Genomic DNA, 18,361 nt, shown 5'->3' with positions numbered 1-18,361 from the left:
ATAATATCTAAAAATTGTTTTCTACTCCAACCTGGGCAACCCCTCTGTGTAATGAAAGTGCACTTTCAGTTACACAATTCTATATATAAATGGAAATGCAATATCTCTGGTAGGAAGAGGTGTTTTTAACAGTAATGGGAAGAGACAACCTTGCTATTACTAGCTTTGGGCCACTTGCAATGCACTGTGTTGCTAAAACTAGTTTGGATAAAAATGCCATACTTGGAAAAAAATCAGACTGGTCGTGTTGGAATAAGACTATCTTGCATCTACTTAAAGAAATACAATTTTAATTTAGGACATGGTGGAAAAAAAAAGTAGCATGTTTTAAAATATTAACAAAACAGTAATATCAACTATATCCTGATATTACAGCTTCCACTTGCAAGTGTGAAATCAGAGAATGGTTGAATTTGGAGGGGACCTCCTGAGATCCTCCAGTCCAATGTCCTGCTCACAAGAGTGTCACCTAGAACAGGCCACTCAGGCCTGAGCAGATACTCTGCAAGAAGCACACCTGACCAAGGTAACTCTTGCACACTGGACCACTTGGGTTTTCCTTTCGTCTAATTGGTGTTACCCAAGGTGATGGTGATGGTCCAGATTTCGTGTTTCTCAGTTCTCAAGCATTTATAGGAAGGAGTCCCAAGAGGCTTAAAAAGGACTTTCTGATGATCTCTTCAGTTCCTTGCCCTTACTGTTGGGTCACCAGGAACCTTAGCCAAAAAGCAGAACTTAAAGCTGCCCAGGTTTCTTGACCTTAGCCCTGGGAGCTCGTTCTTGGCTCTACCATCCTGCCTTGGCTGTGTTTTGCTTGAGGCTATTTCAGGATAGGACTTAGGGTGAAAAACAGCTTTTGCTCTGTAACCCCTGCCAGGGGGTTCAGAACTGACCCACATTTTCCTGATACAGATTTAACAGGCCGACCATTACGGCTCTGCATAATTCCATAAAAAATCTACACATTCAGGCACAGCTAGGGAATTAGAGCAGAGCAAGATAATAAATTGCTAGCAGGATGCACTTTATTTACCTCCTTTCAATTTACACATAACTAGACATTAGTCCCTCTGTCACCTGTCACTACCCAACCTTTAATGCCAGACTAAAAGGTTTTTTTTGTTGTTTGTTTGTTTAATCATGTTAAATAGAGTAGGTAAAAAAATTCAGAGCAGATGTCAAGAGAAACAAAATTAAAGATATGGATAAATATAGTAAATAATATGTTTTCTAAAACAATAGGCTCCAGTTGGAGCAGGCTGGAGGCAGACAACATCTATCTCCACCTATTGGGTCCAGAGAAGAATTGCCAAGTCTGCTCAGATAAAATGATAACACATAATAATAATAATAAAATGATTGCATTATTATAAATTAAATACAAGTGTCAGGGCACTCCATAAAATCTTCAGTTAAGAGGAATACTCCCTGAATCCGATAGGCTAGATTCTAAGTTAAAATGAAGAGACACATCTAAACTTATATGAACTAAACATCATGAGTTTAAATATATAATACAAGTCTCTCAATGTTCTGTTACCTACAGAAAGCTCTCCAGGAAAGTTTTGCCACAGTACTGCATGCCCAGCTTATGTAAGAACATCTGCTTAAGCTTGCTTTATAGAAGCAGCAGCCAACAATAAGCCTAAATAGTTATAACATTAGAAATACAATTAGACAAGACAAATGTTATGAAATGTTACCACAGGCTACTGAGCTACAGCACTGCTAAAGATGAGCAGCTGCTAGATGGCAAATATTACCCTCTGCCAAAGATCAAAACCGTGCTCAGAAAGAGGCCTCCAGTGCTCAGCCTCCCTAATAAGTCTGAAGATGGCACCTCACCTTGCTCAAGACTTTCTTGATCACAAGGTTATGGTGTGTCCCTACACAAAACTCTGTCTCAGAGACAAGAAGGGACGTATTTGACATAAAGAGGCCATTTTGCAACAGCCTAAATCAGAAGAATTTACTAACTCCTCCAGGTCTCCGCAGTGGAAAGTCCTCTGACCACTGCTAGGGGGAGCGAGAAGGCAACACAGAGAACTGTCCTAGCAAAACGTGAAAAATGGGTGTCCAGGTGCATTTGTTCATCCAATTGATTAAGTTTTTTTCCAAAGGTTATCTTACAGAATACAGTTCACATCTAAGCGTAATACCATGTAATCACTCTGACTAAATCAATAGTTACATCTGCATCAAGAGAAAATGGAATAATCTTCCACAAAGCCCTTACCTTCAACAGAATCAATAATTTCAATTAGCTTATTAATATTATCAGCTTAGCATCAACTGTCTCCTTTTCCCAGAAGAAATATTGTACTTCCAAGAGAAAGTTACAAAAGTGCTCTATGTGCACTTCTTTTGTGCACAGACAGAAGCAGAAATCAGAAAAAAATCCTAAAAAAAGCTTTTAACAGACAATTTTTGTCTGCTCTACATGACCACATTAACCATTGACCATAAAGAAATAGCAGTTACTGTATAGCCCAAATCACATTAAACAAAAGTTATATAAATACAGACAATGGCCATAATTCTTCTCCCATTTAAATTATTTTTTATCAAGGGAAATCAGTTGTTTTTATATGGCTGCATTTTTCATTTGAAAAGATACAAATGAAAGGATAAAGCTGACAATTTGCCTTCCTTCTGTGCAGTTATATACACCATTTCATTTTTTTTGTCTCCAACATAAATTTTCCACTTCAAAGACTAATGACATATACAGAATTATCTGTATAAAACAAGATAGAATGTTTATGTTCCCATTTAGAAAGTGAAACCCAAACACAGTTTCAACTTTAACATTACTCATTTAAAGAAAGAAACAAACAAAAAGAAGAAACAGGTGCTTTATTTTTCCTGACAATTACAGATGGCTTTGAGCCATGAAAGCTCAGTTCTAAATCTAGGCTTGAGTAATTCCAAGTTTCCTGAGTGTTACAAGGTGTATTCTAGGATGTTGAACAGTCACGTATTACATGCATGTAAATTTGCTGTCATTTAAAAGAATTTTTCTTTCGTGTGGCAATTTAGTATAATGAGAGTTGGAGATTAATCACCCACTGCGTTTATTTGGTCTCGACCAGAGAAAAACAACCCACAGTTTATGGCAGCCTTCCAAAACAACTGATTACTTTTATTCATGTTATCATTTCCCAGTGGTCACATTTTGAAGTATTTAAGGAAGAATCATTACTGCCTTATTAAATATCTGTCTTTCAATGTTTTCTTTTACAATAGACACAGTAGCACTGAAATAATATTAATTGTAAACTAAGTTAGATATTTCAAGATTTATTATCAACTCAAATAATCAGCTGTAGCAAACATTAAAGATTTGGAAGTTTCTTATCCAAAGATCCATGCTATTGTATAAATCAAAAACAGCTAAGATGCTAAAGTATGACCTACTGCACCTCATTTGCTGTGCAACTAATGAAAGACCGAGAATGCAAGCAAGAGAGAAACAAATATAAAATCAGTGTCCTTGTTTCTAACATTAAGCCAGCCCTGGAATACAATATGATTTGTTTGCTTATTCACAAATAACATTTTATTATCCTACTGCCACCCTTACTTTGACAGCCAGGTTGTTGCATGACACTTGTCCTTAGAGCCTATTTGCTGTTTTTCAACTTTGATGACTGTGTCTAAAAAATCTACACAAGCAAAGGGGTGTTGGCCAACCTACAACTACTATACTGGTATTACTACTGATTTTTTAACAATTAGTATCTATTCAAAGCAGTACTTAGAACATGACACTGAAGTGCCATAACTATTTTCCAGGTCTTTAAATAGGCCTAGTTTACACTGAATACAGTTTACCTATCTATAGGTAAAGATCAAGACCGTACAAGCATGATAAATACCCGTTTATGCATTTTTTTTTAAATATAAGCATTGAAAAATAAACCTCTGGGATGGCAAATTTCTTAACACTGTGATGTTTTGTGAAAGACTCATAAGAGTGTGAAACTCCCTCTTTCCTGTAGCAGCTGTTCCTTTTCTGGACAACTCTCTAAATCAAGTTTCTAACACATTCGAGTGCTAACAGCCACAGAAGCACCCTTCATACAGCACAGTATCGCTCTGGTTTGGATAATCAGTGCTTTAATCATTCTGGGTTAGAATCTCATTATTTTCATATAGTAAAAGGGGAAATAGGGATTCTTTCTTAACCTGGCCTTACTCAGCCTATTGGTGCTGGGCAGAGACAAAACTACTTGCTCAATTCTGTAAAACAAGTGGGAAGAAGAGAGGGCAGGCAGGAGAAACCCCCGATCCGTTCTGTTCCTTTCTTTTCCAAGCAGCTGCTCCTTGGAAAGCAGCAACTCCCTCCTCCTGTATCTCTCTTTCTGCAACGTGCTCTCTGGATTGCAAACTGTCCCCAGAGAAGAATTCAACGATGCGACGTCATTCGCCATTTTTTCTTTTCTTTTTTTTTTTTCTTTTTTAATCTTTTCTTCTGCACTGACATTTTATTGTTTTACCTGTGCGAATGTCATGGTTGACACCTTCTACAGAAATAATAGCATTTGGAATTCCTTTGCCATGTATATCTTTCACAATGCCTTTGATGCCTCGATGGACCTATTGAAAGAATAAACAAACATTATACAACAATAACAAGTGATATCATTAGTAGGATACAGTAAATCATTAATTCTATGTAGGAATTAAGTTTATTCTATTTCCATTTTAAAATATCATTAAGAATATATTATTAAGCTACCAGGAATCAGCTAGTCTTGTATTAGCTTACAAACCCTTTTAGGATTCCTGAAGCATCAAGTTCAAAAGACAGAGAGAGCATCTAATAAAAGCAGCAGATACAGGGGTGTTTCCATTAGTCATTTCTGGAAAGCTCTGCATGCAGTTAAAATTTTAGCAAGTGTCATTATTTTGCCCTCTTAAGCTAAAAGTGTCTGATAGAAGTGATATGTCATTACTTCTCACAAGTAAAGTTTCTACCACAAATATACAAAATCATGTAACTTATATCATTTAAACCACACATCATTAGTGAAACTTTTCTTTCTAAAGCTTTTCAGGCTGAAGGTAATGTTAGCCCTGTGGATCCACAGGGATTAGGTAGTACTTTGTAGTGTAGAAACCATTTCTGATTTTCATGTAAGTCATGGTAACAGCTGAAATTTTTGCACCAAGCATCCTAGCTTCCAATTCATGTGGAAACACTGTAGAAAATGAAGCATAAAATCAACAGGGGTTTTAGAAGACATCCAGCAGCTTTCCACAGAAACTTATGCCAAAGCAAAGGAAGAAAAATAATTAGTCAAACATCAGAAACTCTTCAACAGCTTTGAAAAACCCAGTGACAGTGTTTGTACAGCAGGAAAGGCAAAGGCTGAACCTTCTCTAAGACAGTAAGGGGTGACATGTCTACATGGTGCTGAATGTCAACCGTGTCTAGAAGAACATCAACCTCCATGAGCAACGTGGCTCCTCCAGGCTACAGCCCTACCCAAAGCAGAGCACAGATGGTCATTGCAAACTCAGGGAAAGACAGGGCTTCACAAACAGAGTTATTCAGAAGTTGTTATTCTGCTAAGTACCTGTTCCATAAAGACTATCAGAGATTCGCGGTTGTTTTCCCACTCTTCAGGCAACTCACTCTCGTGAGGATACTTGTCACAGCCTACGTAGATGGATAGCTCAAAGCAGTTTGTGTGCAGGTAGCTGAAGTCATTTATGCCTGTCAAAAGGGGAAGAAAAGAAACAATTGATCAGATCATTTCATGTAAAGTAAATAACAGAAATTAAATATTTATCTAGCTGTCTCAGTCAGCAGATCTTAACAGTGAAATGCTTTCTAAAGGATACCACGTCTCCTGTAACTAAGTGCTGTGAATAACATCACAACAGCAATTTTAGGAGCAGAGTGCTGCCAATGTGCTTAAACCAGTCTGTGCAAGACTCCAGTGTAAGAGCATTGGCCACTGCGGCCCCTTTCCACTAGTCACCCTAGCACCACATATCTGCTTCCTTAGGTGCAAAGAACAGGGCCATTTCACCACCACCAAATTTACAGGAATTAGAGCTCTGGCAGAAAAACAAAACAAAAAACATCACTTATTCTAGATGGAGTGTCTGTGATATCAGTGGGAAATATCAAGGCACATCAGGTGGCCCACAAAACTCCATGGGCAGAATTCTTATGCAGTAAGAGTTCAAGAGGCGATGACTGAGCTCCCTCCTCTTTTTCCATGCACAGCTCCCACATTCCCAGCGTCCCAGAAACAAACTCCTGATCCATTTTCCAGCCAAAAGAACGAAACTACAGTGAGCTTGGCTAAAGTGGTGCCCCTAGGACTGCCCTGGGAGGAAATGGGATGGTATACATTAGCTTGTGTGGGTGCAGAGTATTCACCTAATTTATCCAGCACTTAAATGCTGGGATGAAAAGTAATGTGCACACAGGGATTGCTACGGAAAAAAAGTTATCAGAACAGCCGATGGAATAAATAGCTTTCCCATTCCAAATTATTCTCCCACTCCAGTAATAAAAGTAACAGGAGAAGCAGAAAAAAAAAAAAACAAAATAGTAAAAACTTAATAAGTTATATATATGTTATATTTATATTCTATTATATATTGTTATGTATTGTGCTTGTTAGCTTGCAAGCAATGAAAGGACCTATTCCATTTCTCCCTGTTATGGCTTTGCAGAAGACTGGAAGCAACACCGCTGTTCTGCAATAGGGATTTCTGCAAGGAATACACAGCAATCAAAAACTAGAGGGTTCAATGCCTCTGACCTTTGGTGAACTGCAGTTTAGAACTATATTACAAAGATAGTTGTGTTATTTACAAAGCCCAGGCCGTGCCACTAGGAAAGATAGTATTTACATAGAGATCTCTGAAATATTTCTATTTTTCATGTTCCTCTCCTGATTCTCAAAAATATTTTCCCTTGGGGAATTCCATTTATCAGTCTCCACAGTCATACAGATAACATGATGTAGTAGATGAATGCTGGAGGAATAAATGATAGGATTTTCTTTCTTACCATCCGCTGACACTTTTGATTAAAAAATAAACTTTAAAAACTTATTATGCTATATTTTATTATGCATTCATTTTTATATGTTACCATGGTGGAATTAGGGGGAAATACATTCATTAAGTATTTCTGATTGAAAGGAGTTAAAAAAAAAAATCTATCCCTGTTCAATTACCATGCAACAGTAGTCAAGATTTAATGAGCCCTCTGTGCCTTCTGGACGCAGAGCAGGAGGATTATATAATACAGATGTTAAGCTTTTCACATTTGTTGATGTGAAAAGACTAAAATATCAAGTTATGGCATATGCTACTCTGCAGAAATGTGCTTCCCTTCCATTTGAGAAACAGTCACAAATATTTTCTCCTCACATACTGCATTGCATCCTGATTAATCTATTGTGAAATGTGTTGCAATATGCAGTAATTGCTCTGTTTTAATAAGCGCATTTAAGAAAATGATTTAATGTTGCCAAGAGCAACTATCCGCATAGTGTCTGAAGCAGCAAATCCATAGTGTCTGAAGGCAAATCCAGCCTTGAAAACACCGTGAATAAAAATAAAAAATATATATATTGTTTGCCTGTGTGCAGCACAACAATGTTAAAATTATCTAGAAATTTACACTCCTTGCAGCCTAGAATATGAGCAAGAAATAGTATAGCTCCTAAAGAGCTACATGTTAGTGACTATATAATTAGTTATAAATAGTTAAGGTATTATGGAGGGGAAGAAATAGAAGCGATATCAGGGCAATTCTTTATCACCAAATATGAAGATACTTGAATCATGTTTGGATAACCCTTTACAAAGTCATGTGCCAGTGCTTAACTTGCTATCATTTTCTAAAAAAGATGTGTTTATACATATGCATATATATTATTTCCATGTAAATCATTCCCTTCCAAGCTCTCTTTGTTTTCACTTACACATACTTTAGTACAACATTTTTGACATGGTCTGAAACCCATTAGAATTTTAAGAAAATGCCCAGCAACTTTAATGACTTTAGGTGGAAATTCTGCATCTGACAGAGGAAATAAATACCATGCACAGAGAAAGCACAGGAAAAAAAAAAAAAAGGTAGGATTTCACAGAAGTCAGAGGAAAAATTCTTGGTGAGGAGCCTGGAAAGATTAGCACGAAAGCATCCTGTGGGTCTGAAACCATATCCTTTGAGGTTTAGCATAGAATCCAAGGTGTAAATTGGATGGTAAAATGAAAGCAAAATCAGTATTCTAGCAATTCTCAAAGGCAATTTTGGAAGTTTTATGATAATGACAGAAAGCAAGATGTAAAATGTAATGAGAAACATCACGAAGCAATAAAATAAATCAGATGAACCAAATCCAATATATAATTGTTACTAAGAAACCAAGTTATTACTCAGCAACTATATTGTAGAGCATTACTTAATATAACTTAATGTGTATCTGTTAGTGACATGGCCAGTGCCATCTTTTTTTGGATCAATCCATAATCATGTTTCTATAGTACTTAGGAAAATTAAACACATAAATAATTAAGTTATTAAGTTGGCATTCTGAATTTTCCAGAATTTGCAGAACGTATTGAAATGTATTGTCAGGCATTGGACTTGTGATCCAAGCAGCTCAATCTTGTTTCCCTTGGATTAAACCCAGCACAAAATATATTTGAAAAGAAAATCTAATTCCTGGCTCTATCCCTTAAAAGCTGGCCATCACTAACTTTACATAGGCCGATGCAAAAACAGTAAAAGCTGCGTCCAACACTTGGAAAGGTTCATGCAGTGCAGTGACCTGCAAATTACACACAAGCATTAGCTCTCATAAAAATTTGATCTGGACTTGCATCTATTAATTTATCACTTCTGCTGCTGTTGTGGTTGCTATCACCAAACAAGAGCAGACACATTTCTGCATCTCACAGAATGCTGCGTCCAGCTGATGAGCAAAGAGTGGGTTGGGAGAGCTGTGAGGAACCAGCAGAGGCCCCAGTCCAAGCCTAATGATGGCACAAGGATGGGCACATCCAGGTGTTGGAGACTCATGCTGGAAACGCGTTTCCAAGGGGGCTATCCTGCAAACAGAGGCTCTGCAGGACACGGCTTCTCCTTCACTCCGCAGGCTTGGGCATGTGGGGAATGACACAGCTGGTAGTTTCTTCTGGCAGCAGAAATGCCTATGGAGCCCGTTCAAAATCTGTGTGTAGACACGGCCAGGCCCTTCACAAGCAGGACGGTAGCAGGCAGGCAGCAGCTTTCTGTGGCACATTTCCATAACTCGAAGGGAACACAAACATGGGCTGAGCTGCTGCTAAGTTCAGGGAGCAGGAGCTGAAACTAAGATTTCCTTCTCTGAGGGCACCTGGAGTCTCTCCCTAGTCTCCCTAGCCAGGTTGGGAGTTACTCCTAAAATCCTGGCATCACTTCCTCTGTTTGTCTGCACTGTTTTCTGCTGGTACCTTCCGAGACAGATTCCCTCTTTCTAGTGGTTTTGGACTGGCTTGCTCTTTGGAATCTGTCTGGATGCTGGCTAGGATTATCTGGCACATGGTGAGCTTTACTTGTGACAGTCTTAAACATATGGAACAGCTTATACATTGCATGTGCACTCTTGGGAAAACCAGTAGCAAATGCAACAGCTACTCGGCTCTTCTGGAAAGCTGTCAGTCAAGTTGCTACCAGCACAACATGCTACCAAGCAGACCTGCTGATGGTCATTGATGCCACCTCTTTTCTCAGTGGACATGTTTACTACCATCACCTCTACCAGGCAATTATGGCTTTATCACGTTTAACAGGGAACCACAGGGAAAGCTTCTACAGACACTTACTTCCAGCCACTGTATGCCATGAGGCCCCATTAACGGTGCCATCCTCCTTCTGGAAGTCCTCAGTGTGACACGCTCTCCTCCTCGCGTCCGTCATCAGCCGGTGAGTGGAGGCGTAGGAATATGCCAGCCAGCGAAAGACGTGGTCGTCCGGGGTGGGTGTGTAATCCTGGGTCTTCCACATGGAACGAACCATATCATAGGGGTAGGCGACCACCAGTTCGCCTCCCTGTAAATTGCCACCGAGCACAAAGGGGATTTTTTCCATCCATGCTATGATTGCTCGTGTCTCAACTGCCACCTAGGAGGAAAGGAAACAGAGGCTTTGCTTGGAGCACTGAAATCTAATGGACTTCCTGCATAGTTGGAAGAGACAAAGGTGTCCCACTTTCAGTGTGCAACCAGCAGAAGAAATGGTATCGAGGAGAAAGGCTGCTTCACATCACAGTGGCTGCTAGCAGGGCTTTGGAGGCCACCACCAAACCATAAAAAGTTACATGACCTTAGTGTTTGCGATTTATGCAGGAATGTTATTCTTATTCAAGAACATCAAGAGAAAATCCCTCAGAAAGCTCTACAAGCCTAGGGAATCTGTTTCATAGTACTGAGCCCTTCAAGGTCTTCTCTTTGTCTATTTCCTGCTTCCCAAAATTTGAATATTTCCTCCAGACTCCCTCAGTACATCAAGGAGAATAGGATCCTTCAGGAAGCAGTTCATCCCACTTAAGGGAAGCCTTTAAAATATGCAGATGAACTGCACTTGCTGAAGATATATACCTTCACCTACAAGATGTTTTCAGCCTGTCCCAATCTTTGGGGTTTTCTCTGTCTGGAGCTGGTTTTACTTACTGTGGCGTTTTCCGACAGGTACCAGTCTGGAATGGGAATGTGATGGTTTGGGACTTTCCTTTTACTCTTCTTCTGGTCTTCAGAATCCCAGAGCAACGAGTTTAAATCAGGGAAATTATTGTTGATATCAATGCCATCCTGCGTCCATCGCCCTAAAGACCAGCCGCCTAATTCTGAACCCTTAGGACAAAGAAAATAAAAGGAATGGCCATTCAGAACATGGCAACTTGTGAGCCCTGAGAAAAGGGTTTTGAGACTCTAATACGAGATAATTCTATACAAGGGGGAGGGAAAAGGGGAGAAAAATAATAAAAAATAATGAGCTGTTTCATTAACATGAAGAAAATACTAGACATTGCTCCCCTAGACCTGCCAGCCCTCCAATTTTCCTTTTTTTCTTTTTTTCTTCTCTTCTAGACTAAATTTCTGCCATGCCAAACATATTATACTATTCTGAAAGATGCACTATTAAACTTCCACTGCAGAGAAATGAAAATTTTCCTGTTCCTAGCTTGGTTTCTGTCGACAAAACAGACCGAGTGATTTTGCCCTGTCACACAGCGGTGCTCACATTGATCTGTGCACCTCAGCTTGGTTTGCTCTTGCAGTCTCAGGGACCATCCTTTCAGTACCCATCATCCTGTTAATCAATATCACAAAAAATACGATTTTTCAGCTTTGTTTTTTTCTCAGTAAGGTGTTTCAATAGTTTATGCTTACTTTCATATGTTTATTTTTTACTTTATCCTGATTGCTTAAAAAACATGATCTTCAAAAACGTATTGACAACAGAAGTATACTTCATTAATTTAATAGCACTAATCCTTTGCTATGTTGATAACTGTATTACCGCTTTATATGCCTTGTCATATCCATCTGGGTTGACTGAAGGAAGGAGGTGAATCCTGGTATCCTCAATGAGATGGACAATGCGCGGGTTCCCAGCCAGGTACTCTTGGCACATGAACTGCATTAACAGAAGGATTAGCTCCCGTCCAAGCACTTCATTCCCATGGGCTCCTGCGATGTACCGGAATTCTGGTTCACCTATTGAAAACGCATTGAATGAAACACAACCAGAGCAGCAGATCAAGGATGTAATCAAAAGCCACTCCTGCCAACAAGAAATGTTTCACCTAAACTAACAGGGGTTGCAGAAACACCTGGACTGGAATGAACAATAGCTGAAATTATAATCCCACCAAAAAAAAAAAAAAATCATTGCTTTCTGTTGCTCTGATATGAATTGGTTTATATGCCAGCAATATCTGGAATTGCTGTACAAAACCTCTGATATACATTTTTCCATTACACATTATTTTAACTCAGCATTTCACTCAACATTTCATCATAATACAGGTAGGTCTTAAAAGTTCCATTAGTCTAAAAATAACACAACAAATCCCTTAACAGGCAGTTTGTTGGGAGATATTTTAAGACTTTTAGATAACAGCCAATGAATTTGTATAATTGATCTCTGGTCTCAAATACTCCTTTCCCTTCACTCATCAAAAACCAGGTCCATATTTACTTGTCAAGATTTTATTGAATGCACTGAATTTGCATTCAAATAGTAGCTGCTCCAGAACTGATTAGGAATGATGCTGGCTATTCAGAGAAGAGCAGTCTACAGGACAGACAACTGAATAATAAAGCAAAATTGTCCAAAGCTCGGCTTGTGGTTGGATCCCACCTAACCAAGCAGCTGGTCCAGCCCAGAGTACACTCCTTGCAACGTCTCACTGCAGGATTTTCTGATGTTACAGGTAGGGCAAGGCACAACTGAATTATTCTGGTGGTGCAGCTTGTGCAAAAACTGAATGAGTTTCTATGTCGAGTACTCTGTCGCTATACAAAACATCTCCCACAATGACCACAGAAAAAATATCAGGAGAGTCCAGCTGTCTTTTCTTGCAATGCATGCATCTCAAAAGAATCAAATTTCCATGGGACTCTCTAAAAATCCCCACAGTAAAATCCATTACCCAGAACTAAAATTCACTTTCTTTTTTTTTTTGTTGTTGTTGTAAAGAATAAAGGTCATTATCATTAAAGAATTTGATCCTACACTTGAAATACCTTCTATTTGTGTTCCCCCTCCACTTCCCAATTTAGCAACATAGCATTAGTTCCTCCCACGTACATTATAAATCCTTGCTGCCGTGAACATAATTTCATCAGTGATAATTGCTGCGGATATACAGAACAAGGGGAAAAAAGCCAAAGCCCAACACCCTCCAACAGATTTAGTTACACTAAATCCTAACCAACTTCGTGTTCTCCAGGGTTGTCAGAAATCTCTACAGCATACAACTTTAGTCCTTGGTTGCTTTTCCCAATATTGTAAATTCTTGTGATATTCGGACACATTTTATTCACAGTTTTCATCAACTGCCAAAGGAAGAAACAGCATAGTTAGATAATGCATCGTCAAAACATAACCAACATTAATTATTTCATTCCAAATTGGTTGTAGCTAACACTGTTGATTTCTCTTCTGTTCTGTTTACATTTAGTTGTAAAAGCTTTTTGTTTAAGCTAGGTCTTATGGCTATGCTACCACACAATATAATATTTGTTCAGATACAACAAGTTGCATCCTACCTGCTGAAGCAGCACAGTGTTGGTGAGGTTCAAGAGCATTCTTACATGTGAGATACTTTGGCAATAACAGAAAATGAAGGACATGACAAGGAGATCATGCATTTAAACACTGTTGTCCTTGAGAGCTCTCATCACTCCTGTCACCTTTATTTAGGTAGAAACTAAACCCAACCTTCTTGTATTACAAAATCTCATGCAAAATGTATACAAAAATCTCACATAGTGAAAGTCATTACTTTAGGTATAGTAAAAAAAAAAAAAAAAAAAAAAAAACAGCAAGCTGGTTGTCATCTGAAAATCTCCCCTAAACATAGCAGGATCTTCTTCTTCAGCAAATAGCTAATAAACCAGATTCCTCATAATTTGCTTACCTGCTTTTAGCAGAATTAAAATCTATAATGGAAAAGCCAACAACCTTAATTAATCCAGTCTGAGAACATACCTTTTGTCAGAATCTATTCTATTCATTATATATATGGACACAGCATGGCATACCAAAATATAATTAAACAACTCAATAAAGCGCATAATGAAGGTCTTGGTAAGGGGTACAGTTCTGTTTAAAGCCAGGTAGTTATTCAGATGTCGTCTTGATAATGAAATGCAGAAGCTAAATCGTCCCATACAAATGCCAAATACTACAATTTACAGACATGACCAGAGAGAATTAAGGTAATTTGCTCTATTTTCTCATTGTATGAAATGCAGACATCTGAATTAGGCTCCCCAAATAGGAACAAAACAAATTAGCTATCTGCAAGTAGTCCTGAATGTTTCTAAAATTTATGCTCTATACCCTGACTCCTCTTCAACACATTTCAAACTAGAGTTAACTAGTTAACTACACAGAATTATTCAACTACAGTTTGAATAATTCTCTTAAAAGTCATTTACGTATTGTTTTCTAAGCTGATACTTCCAATATCTACAGCACATTTGTGCAGCAGAAAAAAAGACTAGCTGAAGTAAATATGCATTAATTTCATTTCCAGGATAACACTGGTAACATTATCTGTCAGATCTGTCTGTACAACATTTTGGAGATGGAGTACTGATGTGCTCAACTAACCCAAGAGAGAGCAAAGGAAGGATGACATGCTGAAAATTTGTTTGTGGCAAATAGACCCTATGCTAAGTCCTTCGCGGCCATTTGAAACACTGATTTTGGCTTGGGTGTTTGCATAGATTAAAGGAAACAAACATCTGAAAATTTGCGTGATCTTAATAAGAAGTTATTAAAAATAAGTTTAAATGATTAATTTATCTTTCTTGTTTTCTTCATTTGAAGGGATTAAAAAATAAATAAGAATTTCACTGGAAATTGGAACCCTGGGGAATATTAATTAGACAGCCTTTTCATAAACAATGGTGCATACATTATTGAAGAAGTATTGTAGCATAACATAACTCTTTGCTCACACAGTGTTAATTTAGAAACAATACTGGATGATAACAAGGCTGATGATTTTAAAAATGCAATAATTAGATGTGTCCAATTCCCATGCTACCATTTACCAAACCTAAGTGGAAACACAATTCACATTGGGAAGAACATCATTAAAATTCCACTCATAAAAGACTTCACTTCTATTTATAATCATGTTGCAAAGAGACCGAAAGGATGTTATTTTTGTACATTTGTTCATCTCCAGATTGTTTTTCATATATGTATATATGATTTTTTTCTTGCAAATTTAAATTCCATACTGAAAAGTGCAATTAGATATGCTCTTTCAGTGTATTTGATCATTTCATCTCTACAAGGTGCTTATATAAGAATGCAACATTGGAAATGAACATATTTCATATTTTGTTTTCTCTCATACCCATGTGCCATACAAATGGCACAACAGGTCATCAGAAATGTCACGGTGCTTTCCATGCGCTTGTACAAACTGTCAGGCACAACTGATGATAATAATCAGTCATGGCGTTATTAACAACCAGTAGGACTGTAAAACACTGCCACAATTATGCTCACTAACAGCTCCTATTTGACAGTTCTTATTTGTTTGTCACTACCAATTATTTATCCTATTAGCACCCTGGAGGAATCGCATGCAGTCACTTTGAAGAAGCCCCACAAGACTGGTCTCTGAAGGTTCAATTCCTCCATTTTGCAGTGTGTTTTAAGCATAGGTCTAAGGGCCATCCAAGCTCAGAGGAATCAATTAGAGCTATTCTTTACCCTTTACTCTATAGAGAGATTTTGGATGTCCAAGTCCCACAACAAACCAGGTACAGAGGTCTCTACGTTCCCCGTTCTACTGGAGGCCAAACCAGAACTTGCCTCCTTCTGGAGCTTTGGCAGACTGTGATATTGCCATAAGTTGCACGTGGCTATTTATGAGGATGTTTGCTGGGTTTTGCTCCACTCTTCCAGACTTAGCTCTTTCCTCATCAAATGAGCCTATTCTAGAGAGCTCAAATGCAGAAGAACGTTCTGCATCAGCAGCATTACAGCACTTCCATCAACAAAGATGGACATGAAGAGCAATTCCAGACTTCAGAGGTGCTCAGTCTGCTTCATCCCAAGGGTACAAGTAACAGCTCTTTAAATACTCTGCTATTTTCTAAACAAAATACAACCCAGGTTAGCCATTTCAGTGGGTCACAAGGACAAGCTTGATGCTTCGGTCTCCGTTCAGATTTGACTTTCTGTGTGCTCAAGCGTAGCTGACCGAACCCTTTAGGATAGCTCACCATAAGGATCAGATCATTTGGCAGAATTTTCTCCTGCTTTCAGTTTAATAAAATATTTAAATTTGTACAAAAGGGAGGGCAGGGTCCAATCTATAGGAGATACAGCAAATGTTTCCCCTGGCTGAGATAACAATCTTGAATGCTTTTTTGAGAGGGAAAATAAAAATGGTGCTATAGATATTTTCTTCCAAAACAGAGAAGTCTATTAAAATAACCTGACATTAAGAAAATCCCTTCCTCTATAAATACTTGACATATTGCTATGTAACATATTACTTTTAAAACATGACCCAGGGAATTCTCTCTCCTTTTCTTTAGCATTTATGATAAACAACTTGAGTGAGGAGTGATTCTCTTCCCAGGGTGATTGGCAGTGAAGTAGTTAACAAAACCAACAATAACACCCTGCATTACAAGAAAAAGAAAAAAAAAAGGCAAAAAAAAAACAAAGAAAAAACCCTAAAAATCAGGAAATTAATGGTTATCATTCTATTTTTTACTGAGGAAAGAGATTATCAAAGTCAATGGCATCACTGAAGATTGATTTGGGGATATAGCACTTACTGCAACCCAACACATAATCTGCTGCCCACAAGCCTCATGAGTTGCCAGTACAACGCTATGTTGACACACACACAACGTTAGGGAGCCAGCAGAAGACAGAGCACATTGCTGACCAGCTCATAAGGCTTTCACCCTATGTGATAGGTGAAAAGCATCCTGATAGAAAGCTGTATTTATTCCAAAGCTATATCTTTTGATTATTTCTCACCTGACCAATCTGTCTTCCTGCAATTAGAATCTCAAACACGTTTTATTTTATTGCTCTTGACACTAATTATGTCGATTGAGTTTCTACTTGTCTAATCTTTGTGGTAAGGAATATAGGCCATGAAATAGCTACTGAACTAAATGTGTGACTCAATACACAATTGCTCAATAAAAAGTGAATGGTGATTCATGCAGTATAAATACCCTGAAAAATCAGCACACAGCTAATGATTCATATACTTCAAGTCTAAACATATTATCTTTTTATTGGAAAAGAAAGCAGGAAGAAATATTTCTTTAGCACAACCCACACCTCTGTCTGTGATAATACAGAGGAAGATAAAAACAACAACAAGACTGGCTCTCTGAAGATAAAGGAACAAGATTAAGGCTGGTAGATTTAAAATTACATCAACAGAATTATTAAAAAAAAAGATTTCTAGTAATTTATATGCTATGAGCCTCTGGGTCAGGTGTTATTTGCACCCACGTCAGTTTAAATCCCAAATAATTCCAGTGGTTTCTGGCGAGTTACTGAAGATTTTCATGGTGTGAGTAAAGAATTTGACTCCGTATAGTTTATTCTGACTATCCAAAACCACTGAAATTTATGAGAATTATGATGGCTAAACCAGAGTCAAATCTGAAAGGAAAAAAAATAAAATTAACTATTTAAATATCTACAGAAGCAAAACAGCCGCCCTTCATGAAGAAATACTCCCATTGTAATGGTCTCATCTGTTCTAGAGAAGATGATAAATAGAAAATGGGATTTTAAGAGATTGAAGCTTTTAAGCCAATGACCTGATAGAATTTTTTATCATCAAAAAGTTAATTCCATTACTATTTTTATGCCCACTTTTTAGGGAATATCCCCCCAAAATACTAAGGCTTTCTAATAAACATTGAATTGCTTTCCAAACATTTATAAGGGAGCACGGCAGAGATGTTACTTGAAAAAAGAAAATGAAGTTGGCTCAGGTGCCCACAGATTATATTTCAGGGACTCACTAAGGAATGCACCATTTTAAAATATAATTTAATAGCTAAAAATCAAATTTCTTAAGGGCTAAGTCCAAGCCTGCACCCGTCCACCCTCTGTGCACAAGGTTGCAGTCTGGATTCTTTACCTACCTGTCTCATTTCTTTGTAGTTGTGATGTTTAAAATCAAGATTATCTGTGGTTGTCATTTCATTTCTTCTGTGGTAATAATTATTTGGGTCTGAAAAAAAGAAATAAAAGAGTTGCCATATATTTATTAGCCATGTCAAATATAAAGATGGTTAACCACAATGCATGCAAGAAACATGCAATTATCTGAACTTCACTGTCCTATGCAAATTCAACGCAGGTTTTCAAAACCAAAGCACAAAGAAACAAAAACTTTAAAATATTGCTAATTACTGCGCAAAATTGAGTTGTGTTAAACCAGATAGAAGCAAGGAGGTGGCAGGTATCTATTTGTTAAACACCTACACTGCACTAACATCTAAGCTTTAACAGAAAAGCAAAAGGGCATCCTAAGGCTACAGAAAAGGGCAAAAAACACCAGAAAATTATGAGTCAGATGCAATAAATTAAAAAAAAAAA

The 18,361-nt window shown here is 37.8% G+C and overlaps 1 protein-coding gene across 1 annotated transcript in view; it reads right to left on the bottom strand.

Annotated features, from left to right (window-relative positions):
• Positions 1-18,361, bottom strand: part of CPXM2 (carboxypeptidase X, M14 family member 2) — a 65,630-nt gene that overhangs the window by 1,209 nt on the left and 46,060 nt on the right. The window contains exons 6-12 of the mRNA XM_010223485.2: positions 17,905-17,993; positions 12,960-13,083; positions 11,543-11,739; positions 10,693-10,872; positions 9,847-10,144; positions 5,583-5,722; positions 4,500-4,599 (exon numbers count right to left, since the gene is read on the bottom strand). Coding sequence (XP_010221787.2) covers positions 4,500-4,599; positions 5,583-5,722; positions 9,847-10,144; positions 10,693-10,872; positions 11,543-11,739; positions 12,960-13,083; positions 17,905-17,993 — 1,128 coding nt within the window. The remainder of the gene's footprint in view (positions 1-4,499; positions 4,600-5,582; positions 5,723-9,846; positions 10,145-10,692; positions 10,873-11,542; positions 11,740-12,959; positions 13,084-17,904; positions 17,994-18,361) is intronic.

The sequence above is a fragment of the Tinamus guttatus genome, unplaced genomic scaffold (genome assembly GCF_059628265.1).
Source record: "Tinamus guttatus ecotype Peru unplaced genomic scaffold, ASM5962826v1 Tinamus_guttatus_pri_ptg000079l, whole genome shotgun sequence".
NCBI classification, from domain to species: Eukaryota; Metazoa; Chordata; class Aves; order Tinamiformes; family Tinamidae; genus Tinamus; species Tinamus guttatus.
The sequence above is the reverse complement of the archived record's forward strand: the minus strand, read 5'-3'. Positions and strand labels throughout refer to the sequence as shown.